Source organism: Morus notabilis, unplaced genomic scaffold (assembly GCF_000414095.1).
Source record: "Morus notabilis unplaced genomic scaffold, ASM41409v2 Scaffold843, whole genome shotgun sequence".
Lineage (NCBI taxonomy): Eukaryota > Viridiplantae > Streptophyta > Magnoliopsida > Rosales > Moraceae > Morus > Morus notabilis.
In genome coordinates this window covers 1,126,775-1,147,347 of record NW_010361268.1, presented here as the reverse complement: position 1 = coordinate 1,147,347, position 20,573 = coordinate 1,126,775, and the positions used below count along the sequence as shown (strand labels likewise).

Sequence of the window (20,573 nt, the reverse complement as noted above, 5' to 3'; positions counted from 1 at the left end):
ATTTCATCTTGTAAATTAATATTCTCGGCTATTTATTTTACTATGCTCCCAATATACTAAGACTTTGACACTATTCACATGTGTCATTACTCAATATGTCAAAGAACATAATATCATAAATAGGAGTTTATTAATTACTCAGAATTAAGATTAATATATATATGACCATCATTGATTAATATTGAATACTCTATTTAATAACGGAATTTATTAGAGATTCATAATTAATCGCGTTCCGGTCCTATGTAATCATATTACATAAAATGCTTTCATTTCAATAATCCCATTATTAACAATCTATGATAAGATTATTTCATTCAGAATGTAATGAACCGCATTAGTAATTTTAAATTAAAGATCCCAACTTTAATTTATAATTACGGATAAGTTTAGATTATTTTATTTCAAACATTATCCTCTGCATATAATAATTATATACAATGTTTAAAGTTACATCTAAAAATAATCTAGGGATTTTGATATTTATAAAACATCACATGTATGCAAAATAATATTAAAAAAATTCCTCATTTCATTGATAATCAGCAAAATATTTACATCTTATTTGATTTATGGGCATATATCCCAACAGTTTTACGGTTTCTTATCATCCTATTATTTTGTATTTTAGATTTGTTAGTGTTTTATCATATACTCTTATAGAAGTTCTTCTTGGTTTATTATCATCAGTAACATTTTTTTTTTTGTTTATTAATCTTTAACCCTTATTTAATCGATAACTATGCTATGTAGGTGTGGAAAAATATTTTATCCAAGGCACAATATGCTAAATGGAATCCTCTATATTAGGATTGCTACAAGCTCAATTTACGTGTTGCTAAGAGACAATGAGATTTCGAATTATTATACGAGATTTTATTAGATTTGTTATAACAGTTTTGCCTAAAAAATTAAGTAGTGTTTTTACGGTTCATGAGACAGAAGTTAAAGTCCTTACTTTAAGTTTGATTTGGGCTGGGGAGGTGAGACTAAATTTTTATGAAGTAGAGCCTGTTGCATTGATGATGGTTTAAACTCTAAATTAAGACTAATAATTTTAATTGTAATGGATTTGATAATTTTTTTTTTAAATGTATCTAGTTTTTTTTTTTTTTTTTTTTTTCTCTAGGAGTATAGATAAATCATGTTTTTTCAAGAGGCAAATAATGCAGTTCATTTTGTGCCCAATGATGATATTTATAACAGGAGGATCGTCATTATATGCACACTTTTCCTGGCTTGGGAATTTAATGAGGATTATTTTTCTCTTGTTCTCAAGTCCAATCAACTAATAAAATGTATTGTTATATGTCGTTTGATCATTCGTCGACCCACACAGTTTGCATGTAATTTGTTGAAATACAATTGGAGAGACTCCAGCTCTTTCTGACTCTTGAAAGCTTTGAGTAAGAATAGTTATCAGCTTTATTGGGGCATTTACATTTTTTTTTTTCTCTAGCTTTTTATCTCGAACACACTCTTTTTGGGAATTTTGAATCAAAATTACAATCGCTTAGAAAACAACATATACTGGAAAATTGTAAAACGACAACAAAATGAAACATAGTTGTTCAGAAAAAGACAAGAAGTAGAATGAATGAACATACAATTTAAAAGTAGAATGAATGAACATACAATTTGAAAGTAGAATGAATGAACATACAATTTAAATAACGGACATAAAATATGAAAAATATATAATTTGAAAGTAGAATAAATAAACATACAATTTGAAGAACGGACATAAAATATGAAAAAAAAGACACATCAACTGAAACAGGAACAGAAACGATATAAAATTGGAAAAAGAAAAAAAGAAAGTATCAACAAGAAACGATGTGAATGAAGTTGAAAACTAGAAATCGGAAAACGATAATAACCGACATGAAACGAAAACAAGCGGGAAACCGAGATCGACTGAATAACGAAACGAGCAACGGCAAAAAGGAAAACGGCAGCAACACCAAAAACTACGTCTACGTGGTTTTAGAAAACGACAACATCATAGTTAACGACATGGACCGAAAAGCCAACAGGAAACGCAAAACGACGTAAAAATTGAAAACGACAGAAACTGATCCAAAAGACAAAAAAAAAAAAAAAAAAAATCGAAAAACGACAGAAAATTATTTTTGAAGCACTTTCGAACTTCAGGACCCCGTTAATATATTATGAGTTCTTTTTACAGATAGGGACAGAGTGGAGTAAAGAGAGAGAGAGAGTGTGAAGAGAATAGGATTTAGGATTAGGGTTAGGGTTTTTGAGAACAGTTGGCTTTGTTGTTTTCCTGCAATGGAAGAGATTACAGATGGTGTTAACAACATCAACATCTCAGATTCACAGAAAAGGAACCGTATTCAGGTTTCCAACACCAAAAAGCCCCTTTTCTTCTACGTTAATCTGGCTAAGGTAAAACCCTAGCCTCCCCTGTTCTCATTCTTCGTATTTTCCCCAATCTAAATTTATTTTAGGTGAAAGCATATTTTATTTTTCCGTCTGAGAATAGTAGCAAAAATCTACAATTTCTTAGCAAAAATCTACAATTACTTTCTCGGTTTATTTTGATTCTGTGTTTGGCATTTGTTTTTTTTTTTTTTCCAGAGATATATGCAACAATACAATGAGGTTGAGCTCTCGGCTTTAGGAATGGGTATTAACTCCTGGAACTGATTCTCTTTATTGGGACTTTCTGGAACTAAACAATAATGGTTTTTTTCTTTATCTGCATTCTTAAGCCAAACTTGTTCGTTTTTTCATGTCTAGGGTTAAAATTGTACTGAATGTGAGGGAAATAAGGAGACTTAACCAAGTTCAGTCTAAAGTTTGTTGAACCCAAATGTTATTTGGGCATTTATGAAGTGTCAATAGAGTGTATTTCGTCAGATAGATAACTCACTGGATACAAGTGAAGCTGAGTTATATTTAGTTTGGTGTTTTGTCTCAATCATCATGAAATAGACTTAGTTAAGATTTTATTAAAGGAAATTTAGAAACATATTCAGGTGGTATATAAGCCTCAATGCCTTAATGCAAAAAGGTAGTTTAGTCCTGGGTACCCATCTTTTCTGTATGCATTGTCACCTACAATATTGATGGAGATTCTTCCTATCAGTAGTTACTATAGATGACACTAGACAGCTTTTTTGAACGAATAATGAAGTCAAAAGGAGCTCAGAAAGATTAAAGTGAGAGACACTGAAGGATGAGTTTTATTGGTTTTGACTTTTTGCATCAGTACAATTGAATATTCATGAGATGTAAACATACTAAATCTTGTATTTGGCAATCATTCTGTATTCTTTCCCTCCTATTGCAGCTATTGCCACTGTCGTCACAATTGCTGAAATACTGAAGAATAACGGGCTGGCTCTTGAGAAGAGTGAGTATCAGGCTTCAGTTTTGCTCTGAATACAAAAAAATTGTTAAGCATTCGATTTTATTTATTTCTATATTTCAACGCAGAGATTATGACATCAACTGTTGACATAAAGGATGATTCTAGAGGAAGACCTGTCCAAAAAGCCAAGGTAAATACATCGAACTTTTTCCTCGTGACTCGGAGAATGTCTTTCATTTGACTCTTTCAGAATCCGTTATATTAATGGTGTATCATCTTAGCTTTACCTTCATATGACCTTTTCTGATACTTCTAAGAGAATAAACTGGAGTTCCTTTTTTTCCCCATTTAGATTGAGATAGTCCTTGGGAAGACAGAAAACTTCGACGAAATAATGGCTGCTGCTGCGGAGGAGAAGGAGGCTAGAGAAAATGAAGAGCAGAGCTGAACAAGAGAATCGAGATGTAACCTGAAAAAGAACTCTCCTATCCTTAAGCTAGATTTGAATTATGTACTCTAAATTGAGTTAAGATACATAATTTTTTGCGGAAATGTTCTATTTAGCTTAGAATCTGTTGTGAAAGGAATTTGCGTCCGGCATCTATACCCTCAGCGCTCTCTCTCTCTCTCTCTCTCTCTCTCTCTCTCTCTCTCTCTCTCTCTCTCTCTCTCTCTCTCTCTCTCTCTCTCTCTCTCTCTCTCTCTCTCTCTCTCTCTCTCTCTCTCTCTCTCTCTCTCTCTCTCTCTCTCTCTCTCTCTCTCTCTCTCTCTCTCTCTCTCTCTCTCTCTCTCTCTCTCTCTCTCTCTCTCTCTCTCTCTATATATATATATATATATATTATTATTGAAAGTGCCTTTTCTCAGCAATTTTTTTTTTTTTTTTTTTTTTTTTTTAAACATTAGTTAACAAAAGCGTAGGCAAATTTAGGGCATCTATGAAACAATGCCACAAGTTCTCAACCTATTTAGGTAATTGGTCAAAGAAGGAATTACATTTTATCTTATTTTGATGCCTCATTTCTTATTGCTCATGTCATTCATTGCAATATAATGAAATTGTAAAATTATTGAGCCAGCTTTGCTTAAGCATCCATTTTACACTAGACTTTAACATTTATTTCAAGTTTAGAGAGAAATATATAAATTTGAAAATAATTAAAAATTTTAAAATTGCAATGTTAAAACATCTAAAATAGTATAATGGTAATGACGTCTTTGTTAGGTCTCGTTTGTCATCATTTTATGATTTAATATTCCGTATTTGTGTGTTGTTGTGTTATCCTTTGTGAGAAATTAAGTGGGTCTCCACGGGCCTCATAGGATGGAAGGAAGTGAAAATTGAATGAATAGTCACTGAGAGACTAATTCAAGCATTTTTTACATACTTAGTGGTCTCTGAGATTGCTTACTATAATCGAAGGGATTAGGGGACATGGTTTTTTTCACATACTTAGTGGTCTCTGAAATTATTTATTATAGCTGAAAGAGTTAGACGACATGAAGTGCACTTAAGATCTCTTTTTGAGTAGCAAAAAAAAAAAGAACCATAAAGCATAGGGGTGGCAATTCGTGTCACGTGTCGTGTTCGTGTCGTGTTTTGATCATTTTTTTAAAATTTTCAGCTAACCCGAACACGACTCGTGACACGAAATTTTTTAAAAACCGCAACACGAACACGACACGACCACTTTACGAGCTGACACGACACGACCTGAAAATGACCCGTGACACGAAATTGACCCGTGAACCCGAAATTGACACGAAAATTGTATATTTTTATTTAGTTTTTTACATATTAGAAATAACTTAAAATTCATAACACACTAAATTACAATAACATCCATTGAAATTAAGCAAATAATAGTATAAGATTTTGAGTATAACTATCATGATATCACAAGTTCATAATAAAATTTAAAATATGAAATGAAAAATATATGTATTTTTTAGTTTTTTACGAGTTTCGTGTCGTGTTCGGGTTAGGCGGGTTCAACCTGAAATTGACCCGTATTTTTCGTGTCAATTTCAGGTCGACCCAATTCTGACCCGAACCTCTTTTTTCTCAACCCTAACTCGTAAAATTTGTGTCGTTTTCAAGTCGTGTTGTCGTGTCATGACCCATATTGCCGGCCCTAATAAAGCACAAACGTTATCGGAGTCAAATGGGTGCAATTCTACATAATATGGCCATGAGGACTCTCTTCTCAAAACGCACGGTCATTCAAGCCGTCTTCCGCTCCTTTCCCTCATCCAACCTCCAAACCCTCCACAGCTTTTGTTCTCCCGCCGTACAACACCCCCCGCCGCCGCCCCCGGCGGATCCCGTGAACGACGTCTCTCGCGTGCTAAGCGACCGCCGGAACGCCCATGACGACTTGGAACATTCCCTCGCCGCTTTCTCGACGCAGATATCGACAAACCTGGTCGAACAGGTGCTCAAGAGGTGCCAAAACCTCGGCTTCTCCGCGCACAGGTTCTTCCTTTGGGCCAAGAAAATCCCGGGTTTCGAACACAGCGTCGAAAGCTACCACATTTTGGTTGATGTTTTGGGAAGTAGCAAGCAATTCGCCGTGATGTGGGATCTTCTTATGGACGTTAGGGAGTCGAAATGTTGCGAAATCAGTCCCGAGATTTTCTGGATTGTTTTCAGAGCATATTGTAGAGCTAATTTGCCGCGTGATGCGATCCGGGCGTTTAATAGAATGGTTGAGTTTGGAGTTAAGCCGTGTGTTCATGATCTTGATCAGCTTTTGTATGCTTTATGCAAAAGGAAGCACGTGAAACATGCCCATGAATTTTTCGACAAAGTTAAGGGCGGGTTTGAGCCGAGCGTGAAAACTTTCAGCATTTTGATCCGTGGTTGGGGCGATTTAGGCGACGCAAGTCATGCCCGTGAGTTGTTCGATGAAATGCTTCAGAGAGGCTGTTTTCTTGATGTGCTTGCGTATAATAGTTATTTGGAGGCTTTGTGCAAAGGAGGAAGTGCTGATGAGGCTTATGAGATTTTTCGGGGTATGAAGGAGAAAGGAGTTAGCCCGGATGCGTGCACATACTCGGTTTTCATCCGCACCTATTGTGAAGCAAATGACATTCACTCGGTTTTTCGCGTGCTTGATCGAATGAGGAGATATGATCTCTTGCCAAATGTCTTTACTTACAATCTTATAATCAAGAAACTTTGCAAGAATGAAAAGGTGGATGAAGCTTACCAACTCTTGGAGGAAATGATCGAAAACGGAGTTAGACCAGATTCGTGGAGTTACAATGCAATCCTTGCTTTCCATTGTGATCATTGCGAGGTCCATAGAGCTCTTAGGTTATTGTCGAGAATGGAAAAAGACTGTAAGCCAGATCGGCATACTTATAACATGGTGCTCAAACTACTGATCGGGATAGGGAGATTCGACAGGATGACCGAGGTTTGGGAGAACATGGCGGTGAAAGGATTTTATCCTTCGGTGTCAACATACGCTGTCATGATTCATGGCCTCTGTAAGAAAAAGGGTAAACTAGAGGAGGCGTGTAAGTACTTCGAGACGATGATCGACGAAGGAATACCACCGTATTCAACTACAGTTGAGATGTTGAGGAACCGTCTTCTGGGATTAGGGCTCCTTGAGCATATTGACATTATTGCACGTAAAATGGAAAGAAGCACTTCTTGCTTAATACAAGAGTTTGCAAACTTAATGAGAGGTGGTAGGGCTTTTAAAACATCAAGACGTGAAGAATCTGATCTTGAAAGTGAGTGATCAACACCAAAAAGTAATTAGTTTGTCGTTTGCCCAGATGATTTGCATGAAGTAGAAGTTTAATTCACCGTTTGATTTGTCTGGTATAATTTCCTAACCTGAAATAATATTTTACCAACCGTATGTATAATGCATTTAGTTTCAAGCTAAACGATTCATTTTTCTTGCTCAAAGTGAAATTGATTAATCACTGAAGTTTAGTTGACTGTTCTGAATGAGTATGAGGGATCAATCAAGGGAGGCCAATCTGGAAACGTATAGCCAATCAAAAATGCCTATACAAGTTCGTCCTTTTTTTTTTTAAACCTCAAGGTGAGGATTTGAGCTCTACACTTGATGAAAATTTACCGCAAGACTATTTTATTTATTTAGACTTGTACTAGCATTTCATACCATTATTGTTATGAAAATGATATTTATTTGTGAAAGTATTTATAATTTTTTTCCATCAATTATTAACAAGTATTGGTTCATAATATAGTAGTAAACATAAACTATTTGTACTACTCATTAGTTACCATGACATAACAAATAAACCGTATTAGTGATTACTTCGATCAAAAAATAGTTATTTCTAAGATGATAGCTGAACCAAAAATGGGCATGTTGTAAAAATTAGTAAACGTGCATAATTTTCTTACGTTCAAATTTTAATCGAAATGCTATTAATTATTTCTCATTCTCATCCTTTGTCCTTTCATTGCCAACGACATTATTGACCTTTAACAAACGACATGTCGTTTCAGTTTCATATAATAAACTGTTTTTCTAAGTGAAAACGGTTTGATGAATCATAAACGATATTGTTCCTCGAAAAAAACAAAATTAAAAGAAAAAAAAAAAAAACTAAATTCCTTCAAAAAATAAGGGATAAATAAATAAATAAAAAGTTTTTCCATTTTCATGGTCATACAATTACCGCCATTAGAGTCCAAAGTCGGAGTCTCAGCAACAGAAGAGATTCATACGCCACAGGATTTCTCTCCGAGCTAAATTTCTGAATCTGGTATCAAAGTGATTGCAAAAGCTAGCCCTTATTTCACTATAGCAACGCAAAATCCAGATCTTTCGTTTTTTCGTGTTTTTCTTTGGAATTGGGAATTGGAGGAATCAGGAGGAATATGGTGGTGAGGATTTCAGTGAAGCCCACCTTCACAATAGCGGTGGTCTCTCTCTCTCTTCTTCTCGCCATGCTTCTCCTGTCTCCCTCTTCTCCTTTCTCACAAACTCAAATGCGACTCATTTCCTCTTCACAACAGTACGTATGATTTCCTTTTGTCTTGCGAATTTCATTCATTTGAAACACTGGAAAGATTAAGATCCGAGCAAAAATCATAAATTTCTTTTCCTCTGAATCTCCATCAATTTGCTCTTATCTCGATTGCGGTCACAAGTGTGTTTTGGGAGGTTTATTAAATTCTGCAACTTTTTTTGGGAATGAATTTGATGTGTTGAAATCTGTGAATGCAGTGATGAAAAGGATATATGGAGTGTACGGAGGATGTTTGAGTGGAAACCTTGCAAGTGGTGGCTACAAGGACATCTTCCTGGTACCTTAAATTTATTTTTTTATTTTTTTATTTTTTCCTTCGTTCTTTTCAAATTGTTTTCAGGGTGGTTGTTATGCACGTAGATTTGTTACCATAACCTATGATTGGGTTCTTTTCGACTATCTAATTTTTCTGTGAAAAATATGCTTAGGAAAATTAAGTTCAATTGCATTCTCTGTTAGAAGTTTTCGTGAGATATTTGCTGTATGCTAGTTATGTAAAGTTGTTTAGTTTTAACATTCTGGCCATAACAGCCTTAAAGGGAAAATGGAAAAATAAAATGGGAAATTGTGTGTATTTTAGCTGAGATTGACTGTAGTAAAGATTAGATGGGTTTGGGATTCAATTGTTTTGATATTCTGAGTCAATATAGTTGACTTTCATTGCAGACAATTGCTTTCGTTTTTTGTTGAAATGGTGCAGTTCTGCCAGCCCAAAGTAATGGATATATCCGAGTGGATTGCTATGGCGGTCTTAACCAGATGAGAAGAGATGTGAGTGATGGGTCTTTTACTTAGTAGCAACTTCGAGATCCTCTTTTCAAACAAGCTCAAATTTCATTGTAGCTTTTCTGAGCTTTGGATTTGTTTTGTGATGAATGCAGTTGTGTGACGGTGTTGGTATTGCCCGTCTTTTAAATGCAACGTTGGTTTTGCCAAAGTTTGAAGTGGCTGCCTACTGGGATGAATCAAGGTAATATATGATGTGTTTAGCAGTTCCCTGGAAGTTGCTTTAAGCTGCGTACACATTGTTTGAACTTTTCAAGTCTCTCTCTCTCTCTCTCTCTCTCTCTCTCTCTATAGACTACATAATGTTACCATTACGGCATTACCTCTAACCATAGATGCATGGATTATTGAAGTTTGCAAAGATGCATGGATTGGGGTAATTACCCCTTACCAGTTACCGTTACATAGCAGGATCCTAGTTCTCCAAATCTAACTATTGAAATCACCACAGTGGTTTTGCAGATGTATTTGATGTTGACTACTTCATTCAGCAAATGGAGGGCTTCATTAAAGTTGCCAAAGAGTTGCCACCAGAGATTGCATCAAAGAAACCAGTCCGTGTAGATTGTAGCAAACGCAAAGGTCAATTTGATTATATTGAAAGTGTACTTCCTTTGCTTTTGGAACATCGTTATATTTCAATGACACCTGCTATGAGCCAAAGAAGGGACAGGTATTTTTTTTTTCCCATTTTATTTGATTGCTTTTCTGTTATTGATAGTAATATTAGCAAACTTAAATTGAACGGGATAAGGTCACTTTGGTGGATCAGTAATTGTGTCCGTAAACTTTGCTAAAATATTCAGGAAAAGGTTTTGAAAGTTAACACAATTTGATTTCTATTATAGTTGTATGGTTGCATAAAGTAGACCTTCGATGTCTTGTAAAAGGATAGTTGAAATGTTTGTCTTTCATTTCACTGAAATCAATTTGATTGTGGAGCATATAGATATCCACAGTACGCGAAAGCTGCTCTATGTCAAGCTTGTTACAATGCACTACGCCTCACAAGATCCTTGGAGAAGAAAGCCTCTGAACTTTTTGAAGCCATACCTCAACCCTTCCTGTCACTTCACCTTCGATTTGAACCTGACATGGTTGCTTACAGTCAGTGCGAGTACACAGGCCTTTCTCCTGGCTCCATCAAAGCAATTGAGCAAGCACGGGGAGATAGGAAACCATGGACCGGAGAACCAGCCGAGCTTTGGAGAAAACGGGGGAAATGTCCCCTTACACCCAACGAGACAGCCTTCATACTCCAATCACTTTCCATCCCAACAGACACAAATATATATTTGGCAGCTGGGGATGGTATAATGGAAATGGAAGGATTAACTTCTATTTACACCAATGTAGTTACAAAGTCTAGCCTTCTTAGTGGTGAAGATTTTAGAAGAATGCATGGGAACACTAAAGCTGCTTTGGATTATTACGTGTCCATTAACAGCGATTCATACATCGCAACATACTTTGGAAACATGGATAAGATAGTTGGAGCAATGAGAGCTTTTAAGGGCTTGTACAAGACTCTCTTCTTAAGCAGGAAAGCTTTCGCAGATTTCACTGCGCAGGGTTTGAGAGGGAAGGAGTTATCGGAAGCCATGTGGAAAGCTCATCGCAATGATTTTGTAATGGGGAGAGGATCAGCTTTGCCTGATTGTTTTTGCGAGTTTAAATTGTGATTACTAAGTTAGGTTTCATCTCATGAAAAGATCAAAGAATCTGTGTGGCTATCGTCACTGACGAGGAGTCTGGTAGGATTAAGATTTTTTTCCCCCCCTTATGATCCTGTTTTAGGGAGTTCTTTCTTTGTTTTAACGAATTTTTATGTAACTTGCCCCATTCGTTGGCCCAATGTTCATGGCCGTTGTGAGATTACTGAAACTGAAACAATTTTCTTTAAAGGGTCGTGTTACATGTTTGTACAATGTTGAGAACTTTTTGTAGTGTAAGAAATTTTGTGAAAACGGATATTAAGTGCAATTTCCCTTATTATTAATGAATAATAAAAGCTTCGGCAATTAATTACTATTTGATCACGTCATCCTATTTACTTAAAAGACTATTTTTGAGTAATAATAATGATAATGTATTAAAATCTAAAAACTGCATAAGCTTGGATAAAAAAATATGAGCATTTATTCCTGGAATATTATTATACTAAGACCAAGACGGGACAAGTGTATGCGGAAGTTCGTCTCGCATGCGCTAAAGTGAAGCAATTCATTTCACTTTTTTTTTTTTTTGGGAGCAATTCATTTCACTTTATTCACTGTGGTTGCAAGTAAAATTTAGGGTCGGTTCAAGTGATGGAAGAATGAAAAGAGTTAGAGGGATGAAGAATGGAAAGAGTTAGAGGGATGAAGAGTAGGTTGGAGTGATAGAGAATAGGAAGAATTGAGAGAATTAGAAGGATGAAGAGTAGAAAGAAAGAAGAATATTATAGTAATCTTTCATGTTATTTAATATGATAAAAAGAGAATTAAAATGATATATGATAGTTATTTATTAAATTACCATATTATCCATTTAAATTATTTATTAATAATTTGTTTTGAGGGTAAAATAATCTTTTATGTATTAAAGTTTGATAAATTTCATGAATCTTCTCATAAATGAAAGACCTTTTAGGGAAACAAAATGGGTGAATCAATTCATTCATGTCAGATTTCTCTAGGGGCTACTCTCAGAATGTAAGAACAAGATAAACATGGCTAATATGAAGCTGCTTATTATAGGTAAGTTTGTATGCTGTTTTTTTATTTTTATTTTTATTTTATTTTTATTTTTTTTTTGTCTCGTCTTTTGTGCTAGGTGAGTTTTTAATGTCAAAATGTGAAAAACCCCATCGTCCTTTCAAAGAAGAGCTAATCCGGATCATAGAATTTCGAAAACGTCGTACTCAAACAACAACATCAGCATATAGTTCAAGAAATTTCCAGATTACAGTATAAATGTCGAACAATAATTCTACCTATAAAAATCTATGAACAATTCGGATATTCTGTCCGAGTTCTGACCAGCAGAGAAGATATCTAAAAGCGATTCTCGCTAATGGGACATTAGAGCCTCACATAGTTGTAGCACTAACCTTCCCTTGCCACTCACTCATTTCTGAGTCCATTCTGAGAACTGCATTTTCCTTTTTAAAGCATCTCCGATACAATAGATGTGTCAATTGTAAATTTAACATTCAAGTGTAAAAAAATACTCTCTAATATAATGCTATTTGTTGTGTTAAATTTCTCACATGTTATACTTTGTGACAAATTTCTCTTAAAGTATAGCATATGAGAAATTTAGTATTTAATTACTATTGGCTGAAATGTTTACTTTTTCATGTAACCATTACAACATTTTTATTTTTTAATTATTGTAAAAATAAAAGTGTACTTTTACAACTTTCAAAGCTTAATAATTTTAGGAAAAAGTAGATTTAACATTTTAATTAGCATTATGCATTTGAGCAAAAATAAAAATAACATACCATATTATACTTTTTGATGCCAAATATCTAATTGGCATTAGCATTTGCGAGATTGTCTTATATTGTTGATAGTTTCTAAACTTCCACTTCCTGATCAGAAGATTTGTAGCCTGCAACCAAGGACTGCAAAATTAGAGTAGTCTTGGAAGTTTTTCCTTCACAAAAGTACTGGTCCATCTTAAGTGAGTACTTAAGAGCTGCTTGAAGTTCTTGCTCATTCAGATCACATGGGATTATATTCTTCCACTCCTGTGATCTCTCTTCCATGCAGAGGCCATGTAGTAGGGAAGCAAAAGAAACTGAATCTAGAAACATGCCCGAGCTTATCATCTTGTCGCGCAATTGTAACGCAGTTCTAACCATGCCGTATTGGCAAAGGCATATCAAGATGGAATTATAAGCGGCAGTACTAGGAACCCATCCATCTGATATCATCATTTCCAAAAAATCGAGAAACATTGACTTTCTATTGTCCTCAGATTCCTCCATTCGATTCGGAGTTGCACCGGGTGTGTAATCTTTGAACCCATTTACTAGATAATGGAAAGTAACCTTATCGGGAAGGCACTTATTCATCAGCATTAGTTCAAAGAAGAAGGCTGCTTCTGCAAGTTTACCCTCCTTACAAAAGCTCCGAATAAATATACTGTACGTGACCACATTAGGCTCCAAACCATGAGCTTGCATTTCCTTGAAAGTTTTTATGGCTCCTCTAAAATCCTGCCTATTACAGAACCCATTGATCAAGGCAGTGTAGGTGACGACATTTGCCTTGCCTCTCGTTTTCACCACATTTCCAAAAACCTTCAGTGCGCCATCCATGTCACGTTGCTTCACATACCCATCAATAATTGTGGAATAGGTAAAGTCATCTGCAAAATGATGCTCTTCTCTCATTTTATTCATGCACAATAGTGCATCTTTCATCATACCAAATTTGCAAAAACCTTTAATCATAGCGTTGTATGCCACAGCATCTAGGTGTATGCCCTTTTCAATTGCGAGATCGAAGACTTTTCTCGTATCTTCAAGGTTGCCATTCCTAATGAGGCCATCTACTAAAGTGGTATAAACAAATGCATTAGGTGGTATATCTAGATCGAGCATCTCGTCAAGCAGCAGCTTCGCATCAGAAAGCCTGCCTTCCTTGCAAACTCCATTAATCAAAACATTATAAATTTGAGCATCAGGCACTAGTCCTATGTCCCTCATTTTTTCCCGGATAGTTAACGCCATATCAACATCTTGAGCAACAACAAGTCCATGAATGAGAGCTGTATAACAACCCAAATCAGTTGCAGCTCCTTTACCTGTCATCTCAGCAAGAATATCTAAAGCCCTAGAGTGCTCTCCTTGCTTGCAATAAGCATGTAGAAGAGGAGTATAGGAAAACTTATCCGGCATCAATCCCCACTTCCTTGCTAGCTGCAAAAGTTGACTGGCTTCCTTAAGCCTTCCAAGCCTACATGATCCAGCAATTAGGATGTTATAGGTTTTAAGATCAGGCTCACAGTTATTCTCAACCATTTCCATCACTGTCACCACAGCTTCGACTGCACAACCGTGCTTATATCTTGTGTCTATAACATTATTATATATATCAACATTAATCAAACCCCTCTCCTTCAATTCTGCCAAAAGCCGGTCAATCATTTTAAAATTACCTTCTTTGCAAAACCCATCTACAACAGGTCCATAGCCCGCCAACGTCGGTAAAAACCCCTTCGACTTCAACTCCTCAAGAAGCGCATACGCACTTCCCACATCACCCTTCTTGCAATAGCCATCAATAAGCGTGTTATACAATGGCACGTCCGGGACACAACCCTCTCCCCACCTATCCTCTATCAATTTCCTTCCTTCATCAATTCTCCCTTCTTTACACAAAGCCTTCACAATAATACTAGTACTGTATTTATCCACGTGGTCAATTTCACCATCAACTCTCGTAAGCATTTTACCATACACCTTCCGTGCAACATCGAATCTCCTTCGCTTCACAAGCGCTTCAAGCAAAGAATTACAGGCGACAACGCTAGGCACACGACCGTACATTTCAACCACCTTGAAGTAAAACTCAAGGGCCTTATCGACCAAACCCGAATCGGCATGAGCGCGGACGAGAAGACTCAGCGCGTCAAGTGTCGGCTTTATTTCTTCAATTCTCATATTGCCCATCACTGGTTCGATCTCCGAGAAGGCTCTAGACCTGGCCAAGAGCTTCAAAAGCGAAGAGTAGGCTAGCCCATTTGAGAAGCGGAAATGGGGGCTCTGCGACCCCCAGTGGAAGAACTTCAGACCCAACTGTGCGCTGGGGACGCGGTCCAAGACCAAATGGGCGACGTCGGAGACAAGAACGTCGGATTGGTCGAAGTGGGTGCGGAGAGAATTCTGCCATTGGTGGTTGGTTTGGAGAATATGGATCGTGTCATGGACTAGTTTCCTTAGTTGGGGTGACGAAGAACTGGGTACTTGAGAAGGTTTGATACGAGATAGAAACATCTTAGACATGTTTGTTTTCTTCGGCAGACGGAAACTTTTGAGGGTTTTGGGTTTTAGACTTTTGTTGGCCTTGAGATCTTTGTTCGGTAGACAACCTAACTAAGTGGGAAACCCAAAGCCGAAAAGCGGGGAAACTACCTTTGTTATTGCAAAACAAAGTCGAGCACACGCCAGCGACTATGGTTGTCCGTCAGTTGGTGGCTAAAGATTTTCATCGGTTCAGTCACCGACCGACATTGTCAGTTTCTGGAGAAACACAAACCGAAGCCGACCGAGAAAATGTGGAAACCGAAGGTTTAGTGACTGTTAGTTTCGGTTTGGTCACCGGCTATGCTTGCGTGGCTAAAATGGAGAGAGTAGAACGGCGAATTAGATGTTAGCGACACTGAGGTTCGACGACGGAAATGAAGACAGAAGGAGGAGGAGTCGAGGAGAATGGCAGCTACTGGTTTTGAGGTTTGAAGTTATAGGGCTCTTCTTTTGCAGTTTTAGTTTTAGTTAGGTGGTTGAGCGATCATTTTGAATTGAATTTTAGTTATAATTTAAGTTAAAATTATAATTTGAGTTTGAGTTTAGATGTGTATATTTAAGTTATGATTTTAATTAAAAAAATTTTTAAATTTGTATTTATGTAGGTTAAAATTTAAATTTAAATTTATATAATATTTTAATAAAAACTCAATGTTGATGAAAAATTTTAATAAGGTATATATGTGAGATTTTATTTATCTTTTTATTGTGAATACATAGAAAAGAAAATCATATCAATCAGAATTAAAATGAAAAAGTTATGACACTTTTAAGAATAAAAAAATATTATTAATTAATTTGAGTTCGAGTTTATGAACGCGAGTTGAAGAAAAAACTTGAACTCAAATTCAGTCTCAAACTCGAGTTCAAACTCAAATTTTATAAAAGAGCATGAACTTAAATAAAATTGTAACTTTAGTTTAAATTTTTTCTGAATTTTATTACAAAAGAACAACTTCGTCTTTTTTTTTTTTTAAAGTTAGGGTATGTTTACTAATCAGGAATTGAAAAAATAAGGAATAAATTTCGAGAAAAAAGAAATTAAATTTTACGAAATTGAGTTCCAGAACTCTATTAAAGTGTTTACTAATTTATTTGGGAATTAATTTATAAGGGGAAATAAATTTTTATTATGTTGTTTATTTACATAAAAAATTAAAAGGAGTAGGATATAATAGATGTGCTTACAAAAATACCCTTTTGTTAAGTAAATAACTAACTTAAATAAGGGTAAATTTGATAAATAAGTTAGTTAGTTCCTATTTATTAGGGAAAGGAATTAAATTCCGTAGGTAGAAGGTTAAATATAAGTTCCCCTTTATTAAGGAACTAATTCCTTATTTGTAGATAGGCCCCGTAATTTAATTACTAAATACAAACGTAAATACAAGAATTTAAAAGGGAGAAAGAGAAAAATATGTTAAGACATGGGATGAATTAAAATTAATAGGTTAATAGTTTACATAAGTTAATAAATATGCCAAATTATTATTTACATTCATAACTTGTTTGGTTATGAACCATAACTTGACAAGTTATTGTCCATAATTCACGATTTTTGTCCATAACTTGTCTGGCTATGAACCATAACTTGACAAGTTTGTCCATAACTTATCTGGTTATAAATCATAACTTGACAAGTTATGACCTATTAATTTCTATAACTAAAAGTTGACCTATATACTTCCAGCTTTTCATATTGGCATATTTTTTACTATTTCTGAATTTAAAACTAGAATTTAATTCCCTTTCCTGAAATTGGATTCCTAGAAAAGCCCAAAGTTTTAGGCTTGTGCCTAGTTGTTACATAGGGTAAATAACAAAAATAAAAGCCCAAAAAAAAAAGAAAAGCAAAATGCAGAGTAGGGACAACCATTTACTAAAGTAAGGAAGCCCAGGGATTGTCAAAGTTGGGGGAGATGAAGGAGAAAGAAACGAAAAAAATAGTCAGTTTTCAGTTAACCGACCGACACGCAATATTTAAAACTGATCACCGAAACCACTGAAGATCTACGGTTCGGTTAACCGCACTGACAACGTCAGAAACCGTTCCCTACAACTTTTTTCCAGTCGATGCCGATCGGTTCGTCAGTTTGCCGGTTATTGTGTACACCCCTATCAGCTACCAATGACTAAGGAATGAGGACAACATCCCCTTTATTACATACTAAATATAAAACTAGAAACTAAAATAAAGAGATACCGACATCAATCGAATTTCTGAGGGACAGCCAGCCGCCCGCCACCAAAAAAGAAAGAGTGAGGAAGCTGCAGCAAACCAAGTGATCGGAAAAGATACCAAAAAGGAGTCGAGCCACTGCTTCCATCCGTTACCTCTTCCAAAAGGAAGAGCCTCAAGGCCTACGGAACTGCGGCTCTAAGAGACCCGAAACCCCACTAAGCAGAGGAGGATCGAAGCACCCATCCGGCACTGAAGTTCCCATCAGCCTCCAAACCACAAGGAGGACCACAATCACTCCACACCCTCCATCGTCTTCGACCGCCAAGCCGCATACAAGCCCCATTCCCAAGGAGCATGATATTGAGAATACTCATCCATAATGGCCTCATACTCGCCGGCGCACAATGCACAAAGCATCTGTAGTCAAAAGCTCACCAGAAAAGAGGCATGGTTGGAGTTTCATAGCTTTTCCTCTACATTTGGGCACCCTCCCACAAAGCCAATAGTCTGGAGCACCGCCCAAGGGTGGCGCCGAATTCTAGCCCTTTGAACCCTACAGTAGAGGTGGCGCAAAGAAGAGAGGAGAAAAGAAAACCATAGCAGGAGAGAAGATCTTGACCAAGTATTTATCTGCGTGTTGGAAGCATTTGGAGAATTTTGTAAAATGAAAAAAAAAGGAACTTTGTTTGGTACTAATTACAATACGACACTATTATATAGAACGCAGAACAGTACAAACACTGCAATATTTTTTTATTTCTTATTTTATTTATTCATTTTTGCATTCTATTAACTATTAAGGTTATTGTATAATCATACTTTAAAATAAAACTTGAATGAATTTTTTATTTTATTTATTTATTTTTGCATTGCATTAACTATTAAGGTTATTGTATAATCATACTTTAAAATAGAACTTGAATGAAAGTTTGAACGTTCAGCATGGTACTGTTTTTTTTTTTTTACTCTCTTTTTTTTCAGGTTAAAAATGAGATGTGTATAATTGAAGAGAAAACTTACTAAAAGATAGTGTATACTCAAATAGCTATGGGCAGCCCCGGGACTGCCCCGGGACAGCTCTACGGTAGCCCCAGGACAGCCCCGGGACACCCCCGGGGCAGCCCTGGGACACCCCATGACATCCCCGGGGTAGCCCCGTGACAGCCCTAGAAGCATAAGATGTAATAAGATATTTATTATTTATTTAATAAAAGAGTTTATTCATCATTTTATGTGTATATATTTGTGAATATTTTATGAATATCAATAAAAATTCCATGATTATTTATGTAACCTTAAACATTGTATATAAGTGTTATATACGAGAGGATAATGTTTAAGGATTATAATCAAAAAGTAATGTTCATAATGAATTTAATTAAAGTTCAGAATCTTTAATTAAAACATTATTAATACATGTCATTCCCATTTAGAATAGAACGGTGTTATCCGCACTGTTAATATGGCGAGATATTGAATGAGTGTATTTCGCATAATGAGATTATGTGGAACAAGGACACAGACACAATATGAATTTCTAATAATTTTCGTTAAACATAGAAATTCTAATTTAGTCTACCGATGGTCATATATAGAATGATCTTAATCCTGAGTTCTTAACAGACTCCTATTTATAGATTTGTGTCTTTTGATTTACTCGGTACGGATTCTGAGATCCTGAATCCTATTCCTTGTATTTTAGAGACATGATGAAGTAGGTAGCTGAGAATGTTATTATACGAGATGGAATCCATTCCTTCTTAAGAAAGAAGTAGATAAATAATTCTCTTGAGCGTTGATTCGGTACTTGGACCAGTAGGAGCTCCGATTCATGAATGTATTTTATGAATCACTGTCCATTAGAGAATCAATGGTACTCAAGGATAAAGATGTAATTAGAGAGGTTAATGGATTTTACCTTGCTCTAATTATGAATTATTTATGGAGGATCGATCTATATGCAATGACTATATTAAATGGACACTTCAGAGTTTAGAAGTAATTTATATCTATAAATTTGAGAGTGTAATGAATTTTAGAATTACGGAATTCTAAAATTAAATACTCGAAAATTATTGATTGAGAATTAATTATTATTTAAATAATGTGATTATTTAAATTTAAATTTGAACACATCTAGATTTATCCATTTAAACTTATTTGATAAGTTGTTCAATTTAGAATTCAAATTAATTTAAGTTTGACTTAAATTAGAATTTAAATTTGAGTCAAAATTGGACTACAGGATAAAGGATGATTTTCTCTTCCTTCCCTATATGAAATTGGCGCCACACAAGGATGAGAATCCCTATCTTGGCCGGCCACACTAAGGATAAGGGTCTAGGAGATTTTGTTTCAAATTTAAATAGGAGATAATTAACAAGCTTTATCTTGGAAATACATATTGGATTCCTTCTAGAAGTTTGACTTCTACTCTATAAATAAGAGAATAATAGAAAATTGTTGACACAATTTTTTGAGACACAATTTTGGATACAATTCTTAAAAACGAATTTTACCCTAATTTTTAGAGGTGGCCGAAATTCTCTAAGACTGAGAAGGAAAAATTTTTCTCCAAAAATTCCACAACGTGCATGCGTTGGTGTTTGTGAAAATTCGAGTGTTTATTGTAACCCGTTTTGTCTCGTGTGTGCCCACACGTCTTCGTGGATTCTAGGAATTGACGTGGAAGACATTGGTTTTCTAAGCACAAAGCTTTGGAGCAAGGATTGTTCGAGGTCAAAGAACTCAAGTTATCAACCGAGTCGGCCTCCAGGTATTTTTCCTAATTGAGTTCTTAATAAATGAATTAATGAGATTAATTTATTCGTGCATAAATTAATATAATCTATAGAGTATCTCAAAGGTTTTATGAAAATTTTTGTTATACACGATTCGCCTCCCCGCCACGCTTCCGTATCCGGATTCGATTCGGAGACCAACACGAGACATCCTCGGGACAACCTTGGAACAGCCCCGGGACCTCCCCGGGATTGCCCCGGGACATCCCCGGGACTGCTCTAGGACATTCCCGGGGCAGGCCCGGGACAGCGCCGGGGCACCCCGGGACATCCCCGTGACAGCCCCGGGACAGCCCCGGGGCATGTTAGCGTTTATGCCCTTAGGAATAAATGTAACAATATTTTTTGAGACATTTTGACTATTAATAAAGATTTGTTTATTTCATATATCTATGATTGTCCTCTTTTATATTCATAATAGTT

General features: G+C 35.8%; 4 protein-coding genes across 5 annotated transcripts; 3 read left to right on the top strand and 1 right to left on the bottom strand.

The window, feature by feature from the left end:
* The first annotated feature begins 2,181 nt into the window (after window positions 1-2,181).
* Window positions 2,182-3,943, top strand: LOC21408485 (uncharacterized protein At2g34160). Its single transcript, XM_010098952.2, has 5 exons — window positions 2,182-2,409; window positions 2,602-2,650; window positions 3,317-3,379; window positions 3,463-3,527; window positions 3,690-3,943. Exons 1-5 carry the CDS (start codon window positions 2,293-2,295, stop codon window positions 3,783-3,785), a joined length of 390 nt encoding a protein of 129 aa, XP_010097254.1. The 5' UTR covers window positions 2,182-2,292; the 3' UTR covers window positions 3,786-3,943.
* A 1,571-nt stretch (window positions 3,944-5,514) lies between these two features.
* Window positions 5,515-8,078, top strand: LOC21408484 (pentatricopeptide repeat-containing protein At1g52640, mitochondrial). The gene is made up of 2 exons (XM_010098951.2): window positions 5,515-7,401; window positions 8,018-8,078. Exon 1 carries the CDS (start codon window positions 5,521-5,523, stop codon window positions 7,087-7,089), a length of 1,569 nt encoding a protein of 522 aa, XP_010097253.2. The 5' UTR covers window positions 5,515-5,520; the 3' UTR covers window positions 7,090-7,401; window positions 8,018-8,078.
* On the top strand, window positions 7,876-11,113 carry LOC21408483 (O-fucosyltransferase 13). 2 transcript variants are annotated; one of them, XM_024166125.1, is made up of 6 exons: window positions 7,876-8,347; window positions 8,560-8,639; window positions 9,063-9,133; window positions 9,244-9,332; window positions 9,600-9,821; window positions 10,098-11,113. In XM_024166125.1, the coding sequence occupies exons 1-6, from the start codon at window positions 8,211-8,213 to the stop codon at window positions 10,828-10,830; spliced, it is 1,332 nt and encodes a 443-aa protein (XP_024021893.1). In that variant the 5' UTR covers window positions 7,876-8,210; the 3' UTR covers window positions 10,831-11,113. The 2 variants fall into 2 exon arrangements, with proteins under 2 accessions (XP_024021893.1, XP_024021894.1); XM_024166126.1 differs by lacking the exon at window positions 7,876-8,347 and having other exon boundaries at window positions 8,570-8,639; window positions 9,029-9,133.
* A 1,574-nt stretch (window positions 11,114-12,687) lies between these two features.
* Window positions 12,688-15,484, bottom strand: LOC21408482 (pentatricopeptide repeat-containing protein At1g52620). The gene has a single exon (XM_010098949.2). The coding sequence runs from the start codon at window positions 15,144-15,146 to the stop codon at window positions 12,711-12,713; it is 2,436 nt and encodes an 811-aa protein (XP_010097251.1). The 5' UTR covers window positions 15,147-15,484; the 3' UTR covers window positions 12,688-12,710.
* Between the last annotated feature and the right edge of the window lie 5,089 nt (window positions 15,485-20,573).